The 14,821-nt window shown below is 38.2% G+C and overlaps 1 protein-coding gene across 18 annotated transcripts in view; it reads right to left on the reverse strand.

Moving 5' to 3' along the window:
• The window catches only part of LOC126334787 (prominin-like protein), a 503,842-nt gene that overhangs the window by 44,150 nt on the left and 444,871 nt on the right, over positions 1-14,821 (reverse strand). For all 18 annotated transcript variants that reach the window (XM_049997400.1, XM_049997403.1, XM_049997401.1 and 15 more), the window contains one exon: positions 11,209-11,376. In XM_049997400.1, coding sequence (XP_049853357.1) covers positions 11,209-11,376 — 168 coding nt within the window. The remainder of the gene's footprint in view (positions 1-11,208; positions 11,377-14,821) is intronic.

A 14,821-nucleotide genomic window follows, 5' to 3' on the forward strand; every position in this document is an offset into this window, starting at 1 on the left:
CTACCTTTATTCGAACCATTTATTTTTTTACCTTTGAGAGCTGCCTGTCTGGACATCTTGTTCAACCTAAAAAATGTGCCCCTATGCCCTTTCGGGTTACAGGGGTTTTGCCTTGAGTGCTAGTGGCCCCCTTTAGACGACCTACAATTAAATCAGCTAATCTATCCTTCCCTAGACTATTTAGGTGCAGGCCATGTCAAGTGTATCCCCATCTCCCAATGCTACCAACAGGCACTGTATAAATGTGTGTTTTTGCACCGTCCAGCAGCTGCTCGCTCAACTCTCTGTTAACTCGCCACACAGAAGGGTTAACCGAGGGCTGATCGTAACGCTGCAATACCTCAACAAAACCCACATTCGTACATCCTGTTGCAGCTCCTATTTTATCCAGGTCACTCTTAATATCATAATTCCTATCATTAGCCAGGCTGTTTCCTGCCCCACCTATTACTATCACCTCATCATTCTTGTCAAAGTCCCTACAGAGTGGTCCTATGTCTTCTATCACCTGGCTAAGCCTAGCACTTGGCTTAAACAAACTCGTGACCTGGTAATCTGCTCCTAATTTCTACTGCACTAGTTGGCCTATACCCCTCCCATGACTGCTACCTAGCAGCAAGACTTTTCTTTTCCTATTACTAGATTTTCCCGACCTAATGCTGTTACCAATTTTAGTAGTCTGCTGCACCCTACTTTCAACTACTCCTGTTTTTGGCTCCTCCCTTCCCACTTCAGGTAACAAGGAGAATTTATTCATAACTGGAACTTCGACAACATCTACATGGCTGGTCCCTTTTCGCGATTTCCTTGTTACCAATTCCCATTTCCCGCAGTCTTTTTCCCCCTTTAACTTAGCTAATTCAGTTTTTACCGAATCTAGTTCAGCCTGAAGGGCACACATCTTTTCCTCCTGTTGTACGAATCTTTTTTCTATACTACAGAACTTACAATTCCACGGGAGAGCCAAAAGCATAATCTCGTCAAATTTCCCGCTACATGAGCCCCAATGAAAAACACCCCCACATACCCCACCCGATTCTATCTTCCTACGGCAGCTTCCACACTTAGTACTCATGGCAATGTACAGTAATAAAATTTAAACAATGATCTCTTAATACAACAAACTATATTCTTAAATCAGTAAGATAATGAACCTACAATGGATGTAATCTAACGAGCTACGTGAATTTAAACAATCGTTACCTGAAAGTAAACAAACGCCAAATGGAAAGTCTATGAACAAATAAGTTTGAATACTCTACAATCCGACGATAAAAAGTCTTTAATTATTGACCAAAGAAGTATTTAAGATTATAGGCGCAAAGTTAAGTAATAATAAGAGGTCTACACACGCACGAAATTTACGCCTACAAATGTAAACAAACACTGACGAAAACCGGCCGTTTAGTAAAACCTTCTTTACGAGTAAAATACGCTAATATTCGCGAAACCTTCAATACACAGTCTAACACAGACGTTAATTTAACTATCTAAACTATAATTTACACTAAGTTTAATATTATTCTATTACTGAACACTTAACTTTTGCCAGAGCTCCGAAAGCGCGCGCACCGCTTGCTGCAGGGCTGCCACCTTAACGTATTTTGTTCTACTTCCAAATGAATATACAGTATTCAATATTCCAAATTAATATTCAAATTTGACTGTTTTGTCACTATGACCTTCAGCCTAAGTTCAGACGTGCATAAATCCAATGCCAATGGTGAACTTTCACAAACAACTGCAGTGATTAACATTTCTCCAAAGGAGGAGTATTCTTGTTTATGCACTTTCCAGCAAAACTGTTCTGCATTGTTTACCTGTTCTCATCGTGCCTCAACTGGTGCAAGACTTATCACCACAGATCGATTCCAATTGTTTGCTCAATAAAGCTGTGAGAGTTATATGAGAAAAAGTCATTATGGCCACACAAAACTTTTATTATCACCAGCACAAATGGGCTGTGTGTGCTTATTTCAGATTGTGAACTTTTTGCATTGGCTATAAAGCAGATATACAAAATACCCATGTTTCATATGCACATGAAATACAAGAGCACAACAGAATCATTGGAAGGCTTACAAGGGTAAACCTGTCAGTGCAGTAAACATCACAAATGAACCTTGGGTTGACAAGGAGAAAATAATTCTGTCAGCACTGAATATAAAACTATACCAAATGAAGCGGTCTCTGAAGACACTGGATAGAAATGGAAATTGTTTCTACATCTACATCTGTATCCATACTCCACAAGCCACCTGACGGTGTGTGGCAGAGGGTAAGCCACCTGACGGTGTGTGGCAGAGGGTACCTCGAGTACCTCTATCAGTTTCCCCTTCAATTCCAGTCTCATATTGTTCGTGGAACGAAAGATTGTCGGTATACCTCTGTGTGGGCTCTAATCTCTCCGATTTTATCCTCATAGTCTCTTCGTAAGATACACATAGGAGGGAGCAACATACTGCTTGACTCCTCGGTGAAGGTATGTTCTCGAAACTTCAACAAAAGCCCTTACTGAGTTACTGAGCATCTCTCTTGCACTGGAGTTTATCTATCACCCCCTCTAACACTTTTGCAATTACTAAATGATCCTGTAAACAAAGCCCGCTGCTCTCTGTTGGATCTTGTCTATCTCTTCTATCAATCCTATCTGGTACAGATCCCACACTGGTGAGCAGTATCCAAACAGTGGGCAAACAAGTGTCCTGTAACCTACTTCCGTTGTTTTCGGACTGCATTTCCTTAGGGTTCAGTCTGGCATCTGCTTTACCGACAATTAATTTTATATGGTCATTCCATTTTAAATCACTCCTAATGCCTACTCCCAGATAATTAATGAAATTAACTGTTTCCAGTTGCTGACCTACTATATTGTATCTAAATGATAAAGGATCTTTCTTTCTATGTATTCACAGCACATTACACTTGTCTGCATTGAGATTCAATTGCCATTCCCTGCACCATGCATCAATTCGTTGCAGATCCTCCTGCATTTCAGTACAATTTTCCATTGTTACAACCTCTCGATATACTACAGCACAATCCACAAAAAGCCTCAGTGAACTTCCGATGTTATCCACAAGACCATTTATATATACTGTGATTAGCAACAGTCCGATGACACTCCCCTGCGGCACACCTGGAATCACTCTTACTTTGGAAGACTTCTCTCTATTGAGAATGACATGCTGCGTTCTGTTATCTGGGAACTCTTCAATCCAATCACACAATTGGTCTGATAGTCCATATACTCTTACTTTGCTCATTAAGCGACTGTGGGGAGCTGTATCAAATGCCTTGTGGAAGTCAAGAAACATAGCATCTACCTGAGAACCCGTGTGTATCGCCCTCAGAGTTTCGTGTACGAATAGCACAAACTGGGTTTCACACGATCATCTTTTTCGAAACCGATGCCGATTCCTACAAAGTAGATTTCTAGTCGCCAGAAAAGTCATTATACTTGAACATAATATGTGTTCGAAATTCTACAATTGATTGACGTTAGAGATATAGGTCTATGGTTCTGCACATCTGTTCGATGTACCATCTTGAAAACAGGGTTGACCTGTGAAGGGCGACAAGTTCCTTCGCGTACTCTGTGTAAAATTGAACTAGTATCCCATCACGTCCAGCGATGTTAATTGTTTTTCTATCCCTCTGTCTTCTATTTTGATGTCTACCATTTTGTCATCTGTGTGACAATCTAGAGAAGGAACTACAGTGCAGTCTTCCTCTGTGAAACAGCTTTGGAAAAAAGACATTTAGTATTTCGGACTTTAGTCTGTCATCCTCTGTTTCAGTAACATTTTGGTCACGGAGTGTCTGGACATTTTGTTTTGATCCACCTACCGCTTTGACATAAGACCAAAATTTCTTACGATTTTCTGCCAAGTCAGTACATAGAAATTTACTTTCGAATTCGTTGAACACCTCTCGTATATTCCTACTCACACCACACTTCGCTTTGTGTAATTTTTGTTTGTCTGCAAGGCTTTGGCTATGTTTACGTTTGCTGTTAAGTTCCCTTTGCTTCCATAGCAGTTTTCTAACTTGGATGTTGTACGACATACTCATCTAATGCATATTGTACAACGGTTGTGAACTTTGTCCACTGATCCTCAACACTAACTGTACTTGAGATAAAACTTTTTGTGTTGAGCCGTCAAGTACTCTGAAATCTGCTTTTTGTCACTTTTGCTAAACAGAAAAATCTTCCTAAATTTTTTAATATTTCTATTTACTGTTGATATCACTGGTGCTATAACCGCTTTATGATCGCCAATTCCCTGTTACGCGTTAACTGTTTCAAATAGTTTGGGTATGTTTGTCACCAGAAGGTCTAATGTGTTGTCATCACGAGTCAGTTCTCTGTTTAACTGCTCAAGTATATTGTGAGGGTACAAATTTGATCATGTAAATTATGTAGCAAATGTCACCAAAAACAATGTCCGAGTAACATATAATCTAGTGTGGCTTGATACAATTACATTCAGAGTTATTTTTAGTAATTAACTATAGAATGATTCTACATTAGAACAGCTACTGCTGGTTGGTAGTTTGATGACAATTCAGAGGTGCCTGAGAGTTGGATAAGCTACACTGTGTGGCCGATAAAACAGTAACTGACGTGTATGCATGTCTCAGCTCACTGGTTTTGGGCTGCAATGGAACCACCACAAGAAGCTACCCATACAATATAATTTAGTGAAATATACAGGCTGTTCCATTGATAGTGACCGGGCCAAATATCTCACGAAATAAGCATCAAACAAAAAAACTACAAAGAACAAAACTCATCTAGCTTGAAGGGGGAAACCAGATGACACTGCCATAGGTCAAACGGATATCAGCTGTATCTTTTTAAACAAGAATCCCCCTTTTTATTACATATTCGTTTAGTACGTAAAGAAATATGAATGTTTTAGTTGGACCACTTTTTTTTGCTTTATGATAGATGTCGCTGTAATAGACGCAAACGTGAAAGTACGTGGTATCACGTAACATTCCACTAGTGTGGATGGTATTTGCTTCGTGGTACAGTACCCATGTTAAAATGGACCGTTTACCAATTGTAAAAAAGGTTGATAACATGTTGATGCATAGCTACTGTGATCAAAATGCCCAACAGGCGTGTGCTATGTATGCTGCTCGGTATCCTGGACGACATCATCCAAGTGTCTGGACCGTTCGCCGGATAGTTACGTTATTTAAGGAAACAGGAAGTGTACAGCCACATGTGAAACGTCAACCACAATCTGCAACAAATTAATGCTGTCGCGGCTAATCCACACATCAGTAACAGACAAATTGCGCGAGAATCGGGAATCTCAAAAGCATCGGTGTTGAGAATACTACATCAACATCGATTGCACCTGTACCATATTTCTATGCACCAGGAATTGCATGGCAACGACTTTGAACGTCATGTACAGTTCTGCCATTGGACACAAGAGAAATTACGGGACAATGACAGATTTTTGGCATGCATTCTATTTAGCGACAAAGCGTCATTCACCAACAGCGGTAACATAAACCGGCATAATATGCACTATTGGGCAACGGAAAATCCATGATGACTGCGACAAGTGGAACATCAGCAACCTTGATGAGTTAATGTGTGGTGCAGCATTAACGGAGGAAGGATAATTGGCCTCCATTTTATTGATGGCAATCTAAATGGTGCAATGTATGCTGATTTCCTACGTAATGTTCTACCGATGTTACTACAAAATGTTTCACTGCATGACAGAATGGTGACATACTTCCAATCTTCCAATATGATGGATGTCTGGCACATAGCTCATGTGCGATTGAAACGGTATTGAATGGTATATTTCATAACAGGTGGATTGGTTGTCGAAGCACCATACCATGGCCTGCATGTTCACCGGATCTGACGTCCCCGGATTTCTTTCCGTGGGGAAAGTTGAAGGATATTTGCTAACATGATCCACCGACAACACCTGACAACTTGCATCAGTGCATTGTCAATGCATGTGCGAACATTATGGAAGGTGAACTACTCGCTGCTGAGAGTAATGTCGTTACATGTATTGCCAAATGGATTGAGGTTGACGGACATCATTTTGAGCATTTATTGCACTAATCTGGTATTTACAGGTAATCGCGCTGTAACAGCATGCATTCTCAGAAATGATAAGTTCACAAAGGTACATGTATCACATTGGAACAACCAAAGTAAAATTTTCAAACATACCTACATTCTGTATTTTAATTTAAAAAAACTACCTGTTACCAACTTTCATCTAAAATTGTGAACCATATGTTTGTGACTATTACAGGTCCACCTATCAAAGTGAAAAAAGTGGTCCAACTAAAACATTCTTATTTCTTTACGTACTACACGAATATGTAATAAAATAAGGGGGTTCCTATTTTTAAAAAAAACTCAGTGGATTTCTGTTTGACCTATGGAAGCACCATCTTGCAGGCCAACCATAGTGTCATCTGGTTTCCCCCTTCAAGCTATACAAGTTTTGTTCTTGGTAGTTTTTTTCGTTTGATGCTTATTTTGTGAAATATTTGGCCCTGCATACTCCGTATAATAAATTAATACTGAAGAATAATCAATGTTGCTTCAGTTATGAAGGTGACTGCACTGAAGGAACATCAGCTGGCATCAAGTTTTAGTTAAAAAAAACTTCCGTTATAAGAAGCCTTGGGCTGCTTATTGCAGTTTAAAGTAACCTCGAAGCCTAAGGGCTCTAACTGATTCTGTTTGCTTTACAGCAAAATTTGCTACTGGCATAGAGTCAGATGTTCATTTATTGGAAGTTAGAAGCCTACTGTCATTAGCCAGGCACAGAGGTAGAAGTTAGTCAAAAAAGAGATTTGCCTAAAAATCTCATTTACTGAAGATCCATTCTTGTCGAGTACACCATTCCCTTGTAATATCTGCAAATGATTCCAATTTCACAACAGCAAAGTTAAGGACCGAGTCATGTGCTTGGAGCAATCTTCTCTCTATTGTATGCACTTCTTGAACAATCATAATGAACACAATTATCAATAAAGGGTCCACAACATGCGTACACACTTTCAGAATTTGGAAGCTGAAGCTGGACTGAGAACAAATGTACACTTTCTCCAAAGCTTTTCATACAGATTTCCTGAAATTTTAGATGATCTCGGTGAATAACAAGGAGAGAAGTTTCATCAGGACTTCAAAGTACTGGAGGAAGGGTATCAGGTCAGATTTGATAGACAGATTACAGCAAACTACTGCTGGAACCTGGAACCTCCTCACATGAGAATACAAACAGAGATTTTTATAGTAATAACTGTAAACTTAATGTTACATTCAGGCTACAGTTTCACTACATAGTCCATGTTAATTATTTGCTAATATTCATGTAATATTTTTTGTTCTATTTATGTTTTTCTATAAAATGTACGTAGGGTGTATATGGGGACAAGGAAAAAAAATTCCCGGATTTCTCCCGGATATCCCGTTTAAAAAATATGTTTTTTCCTGGTCGAAAATACACTTTTTCTGTGCTAAGTGACAGTAGGTTTTCCGTACATTTTCCCTCGGAACTGTAAAACTTATCAATCCTTTGAATAGTTAACGTTTTATACAATCACATAGAACTTCGCAGAAAAAAAGAAAATACGGGGCAGAGAAGTTTTGGAAAGACCTTTGATTTGCAGCAACATGTACGCAGCATATTTTCGTATTACAAAAGTATAAATTCGAATTTCACCAAACACAGGGCGTTAGTTACCGGAGCGTTGAAACCGAGGTTGTGATGTCCTTTTGTAAGCGAGTCACATCTCAAGCCACGAGATCTCGCCAGCCGATGACAGTAGCTATTCAGAGCATAGGACACGTGTTATAGTCAGCCAATAGCAAGATCACTGGTTACACAGTGCGAACACGCAAGAGGAAAAGTTAACGGTTTACATTAATGTACACAGTACTGTACATCTACAAGAAAAGCTAAGCTTTCACATATAATATTGGTCTCTAAGATTAACACGCTACAACAGAAGTTAAGCTTTCACAAGTGATGTTGATCTTTTTTTGCCTGTGTTATACTTTCAGATAAATCATACAAATGTGCCAGTAAATTTAAAATTATGACATAAATGTCTAGGCTTGAAATTCTTTTAAGTGGCTGGTCCTCAAACTGTTCAGTTTTGAATGCTCTGTGATTTAGATATCCATCCCACTTTCTCACACGTAACATCATTCATCTTGCGTAAAAAGAAATTTATTATGAAAGTAACGCTTTTCTAACCACCGTTCGCGATACTTTCCGGAGACTGTTAGAAATAGGTTCGATTTACCAGTTGCCAGATAGCGCCAGAAAACAGGCATTATTGTGCGTGTGCAAATGCAGTGGTGCCCGCATGTTCGTGCGTCTAAAGCACTAAGAGAGCTTACATTATACCATAAAAGAAACAGGGCATCAGAGGATACTCCAAAGAGCATCGGACTTTTGTAAACCATACTAAAATGCATAATTCGGCTTGAAGTGCAAATTGGCTTTTTCCAGACTCACAATTAAGTAGGTCCCATCTGATATTAAGCTTTTCAGTGTGGTTTTTGGGACATAAATTTTCTTCGAGTACCATTACTCTACAATCTCATTTTTGGTTCTTTATTATTGCATAATGTCATATATGGCAGAAGATGATAAGGTGCACATGAAATTCAGCAAACAGTTGGAACTAGCCAATACTGTAGAATGAAACACTTCGTTTCAAATAAAATGATTGCCTCAGCAGAAAGATTAATAAAGCCAAATTTCTTTAGCAAACATGCAAAAATAACTTCACTGTTCTGCAAGGCATTTAATGCTTGACTGCTACTAACTTGGAAGTAAAATAAAATCAGAAAACTGAAATTAATTATACATTTTTGCCCTCCGTAGTTATGTGAATGTATTTTAATTCACTTGACAGCTCCCAACCACAGAAATCCGTTTTGTTTTCATTTGACCTGGGAGCTGTAAACAAAGCAGCGTAATCACTTAACGTAAACACGGGTCATGTGGAGGTTAACCCCCTCCCCACTACAACTGTGCAAATGTGAATCTGGCATCTAGGGTGCCTCGAGAAAATTTTTTCTCATTTGCATCTGGCTGCTTGCTGCTGCTACCAGTACAGCTAACAGCCAAACTTCAAGTAGCGGGAGAAGGTAAAGGTTATACACGAATCAAATGCGCATGCGCAACAGACCGCTGGCAATTAGTCAAACGAACCTAATGTGTACAGTTGTGACGTCATGCTCATAGCAAGCAGTTTATTGTTATGAAGAATTACAGTCTGTGCCCTACGGCCTTTGACATATTTTTACTATTTGCACACGCTTGTGCGTGCACAATGTTTTGTTGTTGTAAATTGCACATTTCCTTTGCCACTAAAGTTTTATTTTTTTCCCTCATGTTTATATTTTATTGCTGCAGTATCATTCTCCAGTAGCAGGATACAATAACATTCTTTGCTAGAGAATCAATTCTGCAGTAAAAATTACAAAAATTTAACTGAAAGCTAAAACAATGAAAAATTCCCAGGTTTTTCCCGGTTTTCTCCCGGATGAAAAAATTCCCGGGATTTTCCCAGATTTCCCGATTGTCCCATGTCGTTTACACCCTGGTACATTGCATCAAAAACTGGAGTCAATGAAGTGAAACCAAAAAGATATTTAGATTCAGTAGGTGTCCAATATCCTTCAACTATTGTAATGACAATAGAACCAACGTCTCCAAGAGGATAGGTGCTTTAGCCTAAGCACAGTGTGGATCTAGCACTCTGTTTACTTAAACCATGCTTGATAACACTCCCATGTTCACTCTCTGCTCATAGATAAATACCTATTGAATGTGTTTTTAGAGAAGTGTATAGTTTTATGACATTTTTACAGCTTAAACTTGTTCAGTTTTGGCTAAGCTTTTTATCCTTTATCCATCAATTGTTTTATTGTTCAATGTCAACAGGACACAATTGCTTGGGTGGTGCGCAGCATATCCCAGCTACAGTTTTGCTCACGTCAAAATAGTGAGCAATGAAATGCGATCTCGATACATAATGAGGATACTTCGGGAAAGTTGTTATAATATCATTTAAAGAGAAAATCACATCTCTGCTAAAAACTTGAAAACTATCAACTCTGCCAAAATTCCCGAAGAAGCAGTCACATTATTCTTTATGTTTCATTAAGTGCTACAAAGATTCTATGAAACTTCTGCCATCTGACAGCTTCTTTATTTTTAACAGTGTGATACTTCACTAGAGGTGAGCATTCCAAATGTGGATTAATGAAATAACTGAATTAAAAGAAGGTCAAAACATTATGTTTTCAGAGACCCATAACTGCTCTCTGTTGCAGGTAACCTGAACTGAAGTTTCCCAACATGTAAGTGATAAACTGAGTGTAGAAATTTAGTATATTCTTTTCTTTATCCTTTATCTTTTACTTCTATCAATGGCCTCTCAGATGGATCTTGCTTCATTTAATTGGTTTATGAATGTCCAGGACAACAATTTCTTTTCAGTCCAGGATATAGGCTTTTATCTCAGGATTCGCAATTTCTTTCACTGATAACTTAGCCACACAACTATATAAAAATTCCACAGATATCTTCATATAGTGCTGCAATTGAGTTATGACTGGAGTTGGGTCAGCATGGAAAGTTTGTATATTGCGATAGCAAATGCTTACAAATTACTTTAAGAATTTTAAACAGTGCTTCAGAAATGGTATGCAGATCAACACTCACAATACACATGTTGAATGTTTTAACTCAGTATTTTCATTGTAATTTTACAGCTTATGGTACCATCTACTAAGTATTGCACCTTTGTTTGTTTCAATTTTAAGAAAAAAAACAGAAGAAACTACTTCTAAAGGTTAAACTATGGTACAAACATTTAAAAAATAGCAATAGTAGCCAGAGGAGAAAATAAATAAAATTATATACAATTTTCATGAGTGAGCCAAGTAAATTTTTATATATAAATTTACATATGATGTATCATGGGGCCCAAATTAATCTTCATATTGAAAATCTGGCATTTTTGGTGTGTGACAAGATAAAATAAAAGCTCATTCCTAACAGCATCTAATGTAATCAGTATCTGTACATTATCTGCATAAGTAACATTTGTTTAAAAATTATGGAGAAAAATCAATGTATTAGATAAATTAACAAGAAATAAAATATTTCTGATGAAATGACTTACTTTGGGGCCATATCTGTAAATCTGAGATCTTCAGGGCTGTAGCCTGCTGACGTACGATCTCTGCTTCGATCACCACGTCCCAGATGCGTATTGTAGTCACCCATGTAACCACTTGAATTATCATATGTTTCATTATAGCGGCGATGATGGTTCTTTTTATCAGGGCCACTAAAAAGCAGGATGGTATTCACAGTTCATAACATTACTTGAAAAAAAAAAAATAATTATGGAAACAGCAGTTTTAATAAAACACAATATGAAGAATTTGTGATTCCAGTTTCACTGCAAACTTTACACTGGGGAAACAAATAACCGTGTGCAGGAAATAGATGTGTTTGTGGGAGAGGGGATAGGAATTTAAAAAACATAAAGACAAACACAACTTTAATGTTCGTGTAGGCGAGATGTAAACAAGTTTCTGTACTATATTTGTTCTACCGGTGGAAAATGTTTTATCAAAAAACTTACATGCTACATTTCTTGAATTTTTAAGATTAATTTTCTATTTTGGTTCCAAAATTCCACTTAGTAACTGAAATACAATTTCCTTGACTTAGGAGAGGAGAGACAAAGCACTGATCAATGACCCTGAAGGGGTCAATATATTTGTAAGATCTGTCCACATACTAGGAATATTTATGAAGAAAGCATTCAAATGCACAGTAGAGGGCTCTTGTTGTCAACATACACCTGCCACTCACATTACGGAAATTTGCAGTGGGTATATTTGAAAACAAACTATTCCCCTACTCATGTATTTCGAGTTACAAGTGTATCAACAACAACCAACAGTTTTGCTAGTAAATATACATGTAAAACCAGAATAAATAATGCAATATTACAGTCTTGGTCTCGACACAAAATGTGAACAAACAGCATTGTACTAAAGTCACATGAAAATTCTAGTTTAGTGTTGGCACTGTGTAGCACGCAATGCTTACTCCATAGATATTCCAACTCTATAAGCCTCTTACTGGTTTCTACATACATACTTCATAAGCCACTACACAGAGCCTGGCGGAGGGCATCCTGTGCCACTGTTAAGTCATTCCCTTTCCTGTTCCACTCACAAGTAAACTGAGGGAAAAATGATTGTATGAGTGTCTTCATACATACCCTTATTTCTCTTATCTTTTCTTCATAGTCATTACGCAAGAAATACACCAGAGACAGTAAAATTATTCTGCATCTGTTGCAGATGTTGGTTCTCTAAAGTTTCTCAATAGTGTTTCCCAAAAAGAGTCTTCTTTCCTGTAGGCATTCTCATTTCATGGAGCATTTCTGTAAAACTCCCATGCTGGTTGTGCCTAATAGGAACAAACAATTTCATATCGCCTTGCAAGATAATGCTTAGATATTTCACTGATGTGACCATGCCCTGCAACACACCACTAATACTGCATTTGGACATAGAGTGGTTGTTTTTTCCCCCACTCATCTGCAGTAATTTATGTTTTCCACATTTTTAATCATGCAAGTAATTTTCAATGGCTGATGAATGGCGACTTTTATTATTGGACAACATGCATTTTTGGGTGGTATTGGGAAAATCCTTCCAAAATCAGACTGCAATGACTGTTACTGGATGGCACTGTTGAAAGTCACTGTCCTGATGTCAGGAAAAGAGGTCCCACAAACATCTGCTCTACTATACCAAATGTATGCCTATGACTCTTAACTCAGGTATAGTGAGTGTGTGTGTGTGTGTGTGTGTGTGTGTGTGTGTGTGTGTGTGTGTGTGAGAAAGAGTGTGTGTGTGTGTGTGTGTGTGTGTGTGTGTGCGCGCCTATGCACTTGAAGCACATCAGCTTGTATTTTGTTGTTGTGAGGAACACACACAACCAGCTTGAGAAGTCATCAAATTGAAGAGAAGCAGTGTGGTTATATGCTGAAAAGTAACCTGGTACTGTCAAGGCCTCAAAATCTGTTTTTGCAGTTACTATAACAAATTTTGGGAAATTAGAAGTTTGGAGAATAAAATATGCTATCAAAAAAGAACATAAACTGATGAGAGAAATGCAACTGACATTTCAGCAGTGGTAACACAATCCACGTGTCACTATGAGGCAGCTTGAATAATTGAGTGGGATCAACCAAAGAAATGTTCTATGAATATTACATTCTACTATACTTCATCATTTCCACATTTTGTTCCACCAATAGCTTCATGACATTCCTATGGAAGATATTGTTGCAGAAGAGTCATCATTTACAGACAGAGCAAATCACAATCTTGGCAATTTGCATGTCTGCTCAGTTGAAAATCCAAGCTGGCTGAGAGAGACTGATAAACCACCACTTTAATTTGTCAATGTATGGTGTCGGCTTTACAAGAATTACATCATTGTTTCCCATTTTATTAATGGGACACTTAAACCACCAGAAGTATCTACAGTTCCTAATGTGTGTGCTGCTGCAGTTATTGGAAGACCTCCATCGGACACAAATAAATGTCATCCCGATATAATGGATGTTCTGTCCATTCTGTGTACATTATTACAAATGTTAAGGCTAAGCACAAGTATTTGTATGGAGTGTAGCTATGTATGAAAGTGAAATGTGGACGATATATAGCTCGGAAAAAAAGAGAATAGAAGCTTTCAAAATGTGGTGATACAGAAGATCGCTCAAGATTAGATGGGTAGACCACATAACTAATGAGGAGGTACTGAATAGAATTGGGGAGAAGAGGAGCTTGTGGCACAGTTTGACTAGAAGAAGGGATCGATTGGTAGGACATGTTCTGAGCCATGAAGGGATCACCAATTTAGTACTGGAGGGCAGTGTGGAGGGTAAACATCGTAGAGGGACACCAAGAGATGAATACACTAAGCAGATTCAGAAGGATGTAGGCTGCAGTAGGTACTGGAAGATGAAGAAGCTTGCACAGGTTAGAGTAGCATGGAGAGCTACATCAAACCAGTCTCAGGACTGAAGACCACAACAACAACAACAACAACAACAACAAGCACAAATTGAGCAAACTGAGATGCGTAGAGCACCTGTGAAGTGATGTGAGATTACAGTGCGACAAGCACAATCCGCACATGCCTTCAAGTCCTGAGCATACTGAGACGCACAGATTCCATGCCTTCTCCGGTTGTTGACATGCTAAGCTGACAGAATCAAAGCACACCACATCTAAGATTTCTAAAATGATTTTACAGAAACTATTTGTTAAAGATTTCATTTTCACACATGATGTGTGGCCTTACACATCAACTTGACAGTGAAGTGCCCACCATCTCACTAATGATAATATTTATTGTGATATACACATTTAAGTAAGATACTGCATAAAATCCAAAAAGTTTTTGCATTTGGTGCACATTACACTATCTGCTGCTGCATATGAAATTTAGTTAACACATTGAATTTTTATGTAGATTTGGGACAAGGTCTCTGTCTGTCTCTGGTCTAGAGACAATGGATTGTATGTAGTGTTTTCAATCCCGATCATATGAGTGCAGGAATGAGAAATTCATAACATCTCTCATATCTCCTAGTCTGTTCAAGATATTGAGTGTTTTGGCAGATCGTTAACACATGGAATTTTCTTAGCTATGGTGATATGGCAGAAGTTATAGTTTTCACTGTAGTTTTTTTATTTTCT

This window comes from Schistocerca gregaria, chromosome 2 (assembly GCF_023897955.1).
Source record: "Schistocerca gregaria isolate iqSchGreg1 chromosome 2, iqSchGreg1.2, whole genome shotgun sequence".
NCBI lineage: Eukaryota > Metazoa > Arthropoda > Insecta > Orthoptera > Acrididae > Schistocerca > Schistocerca gregaria.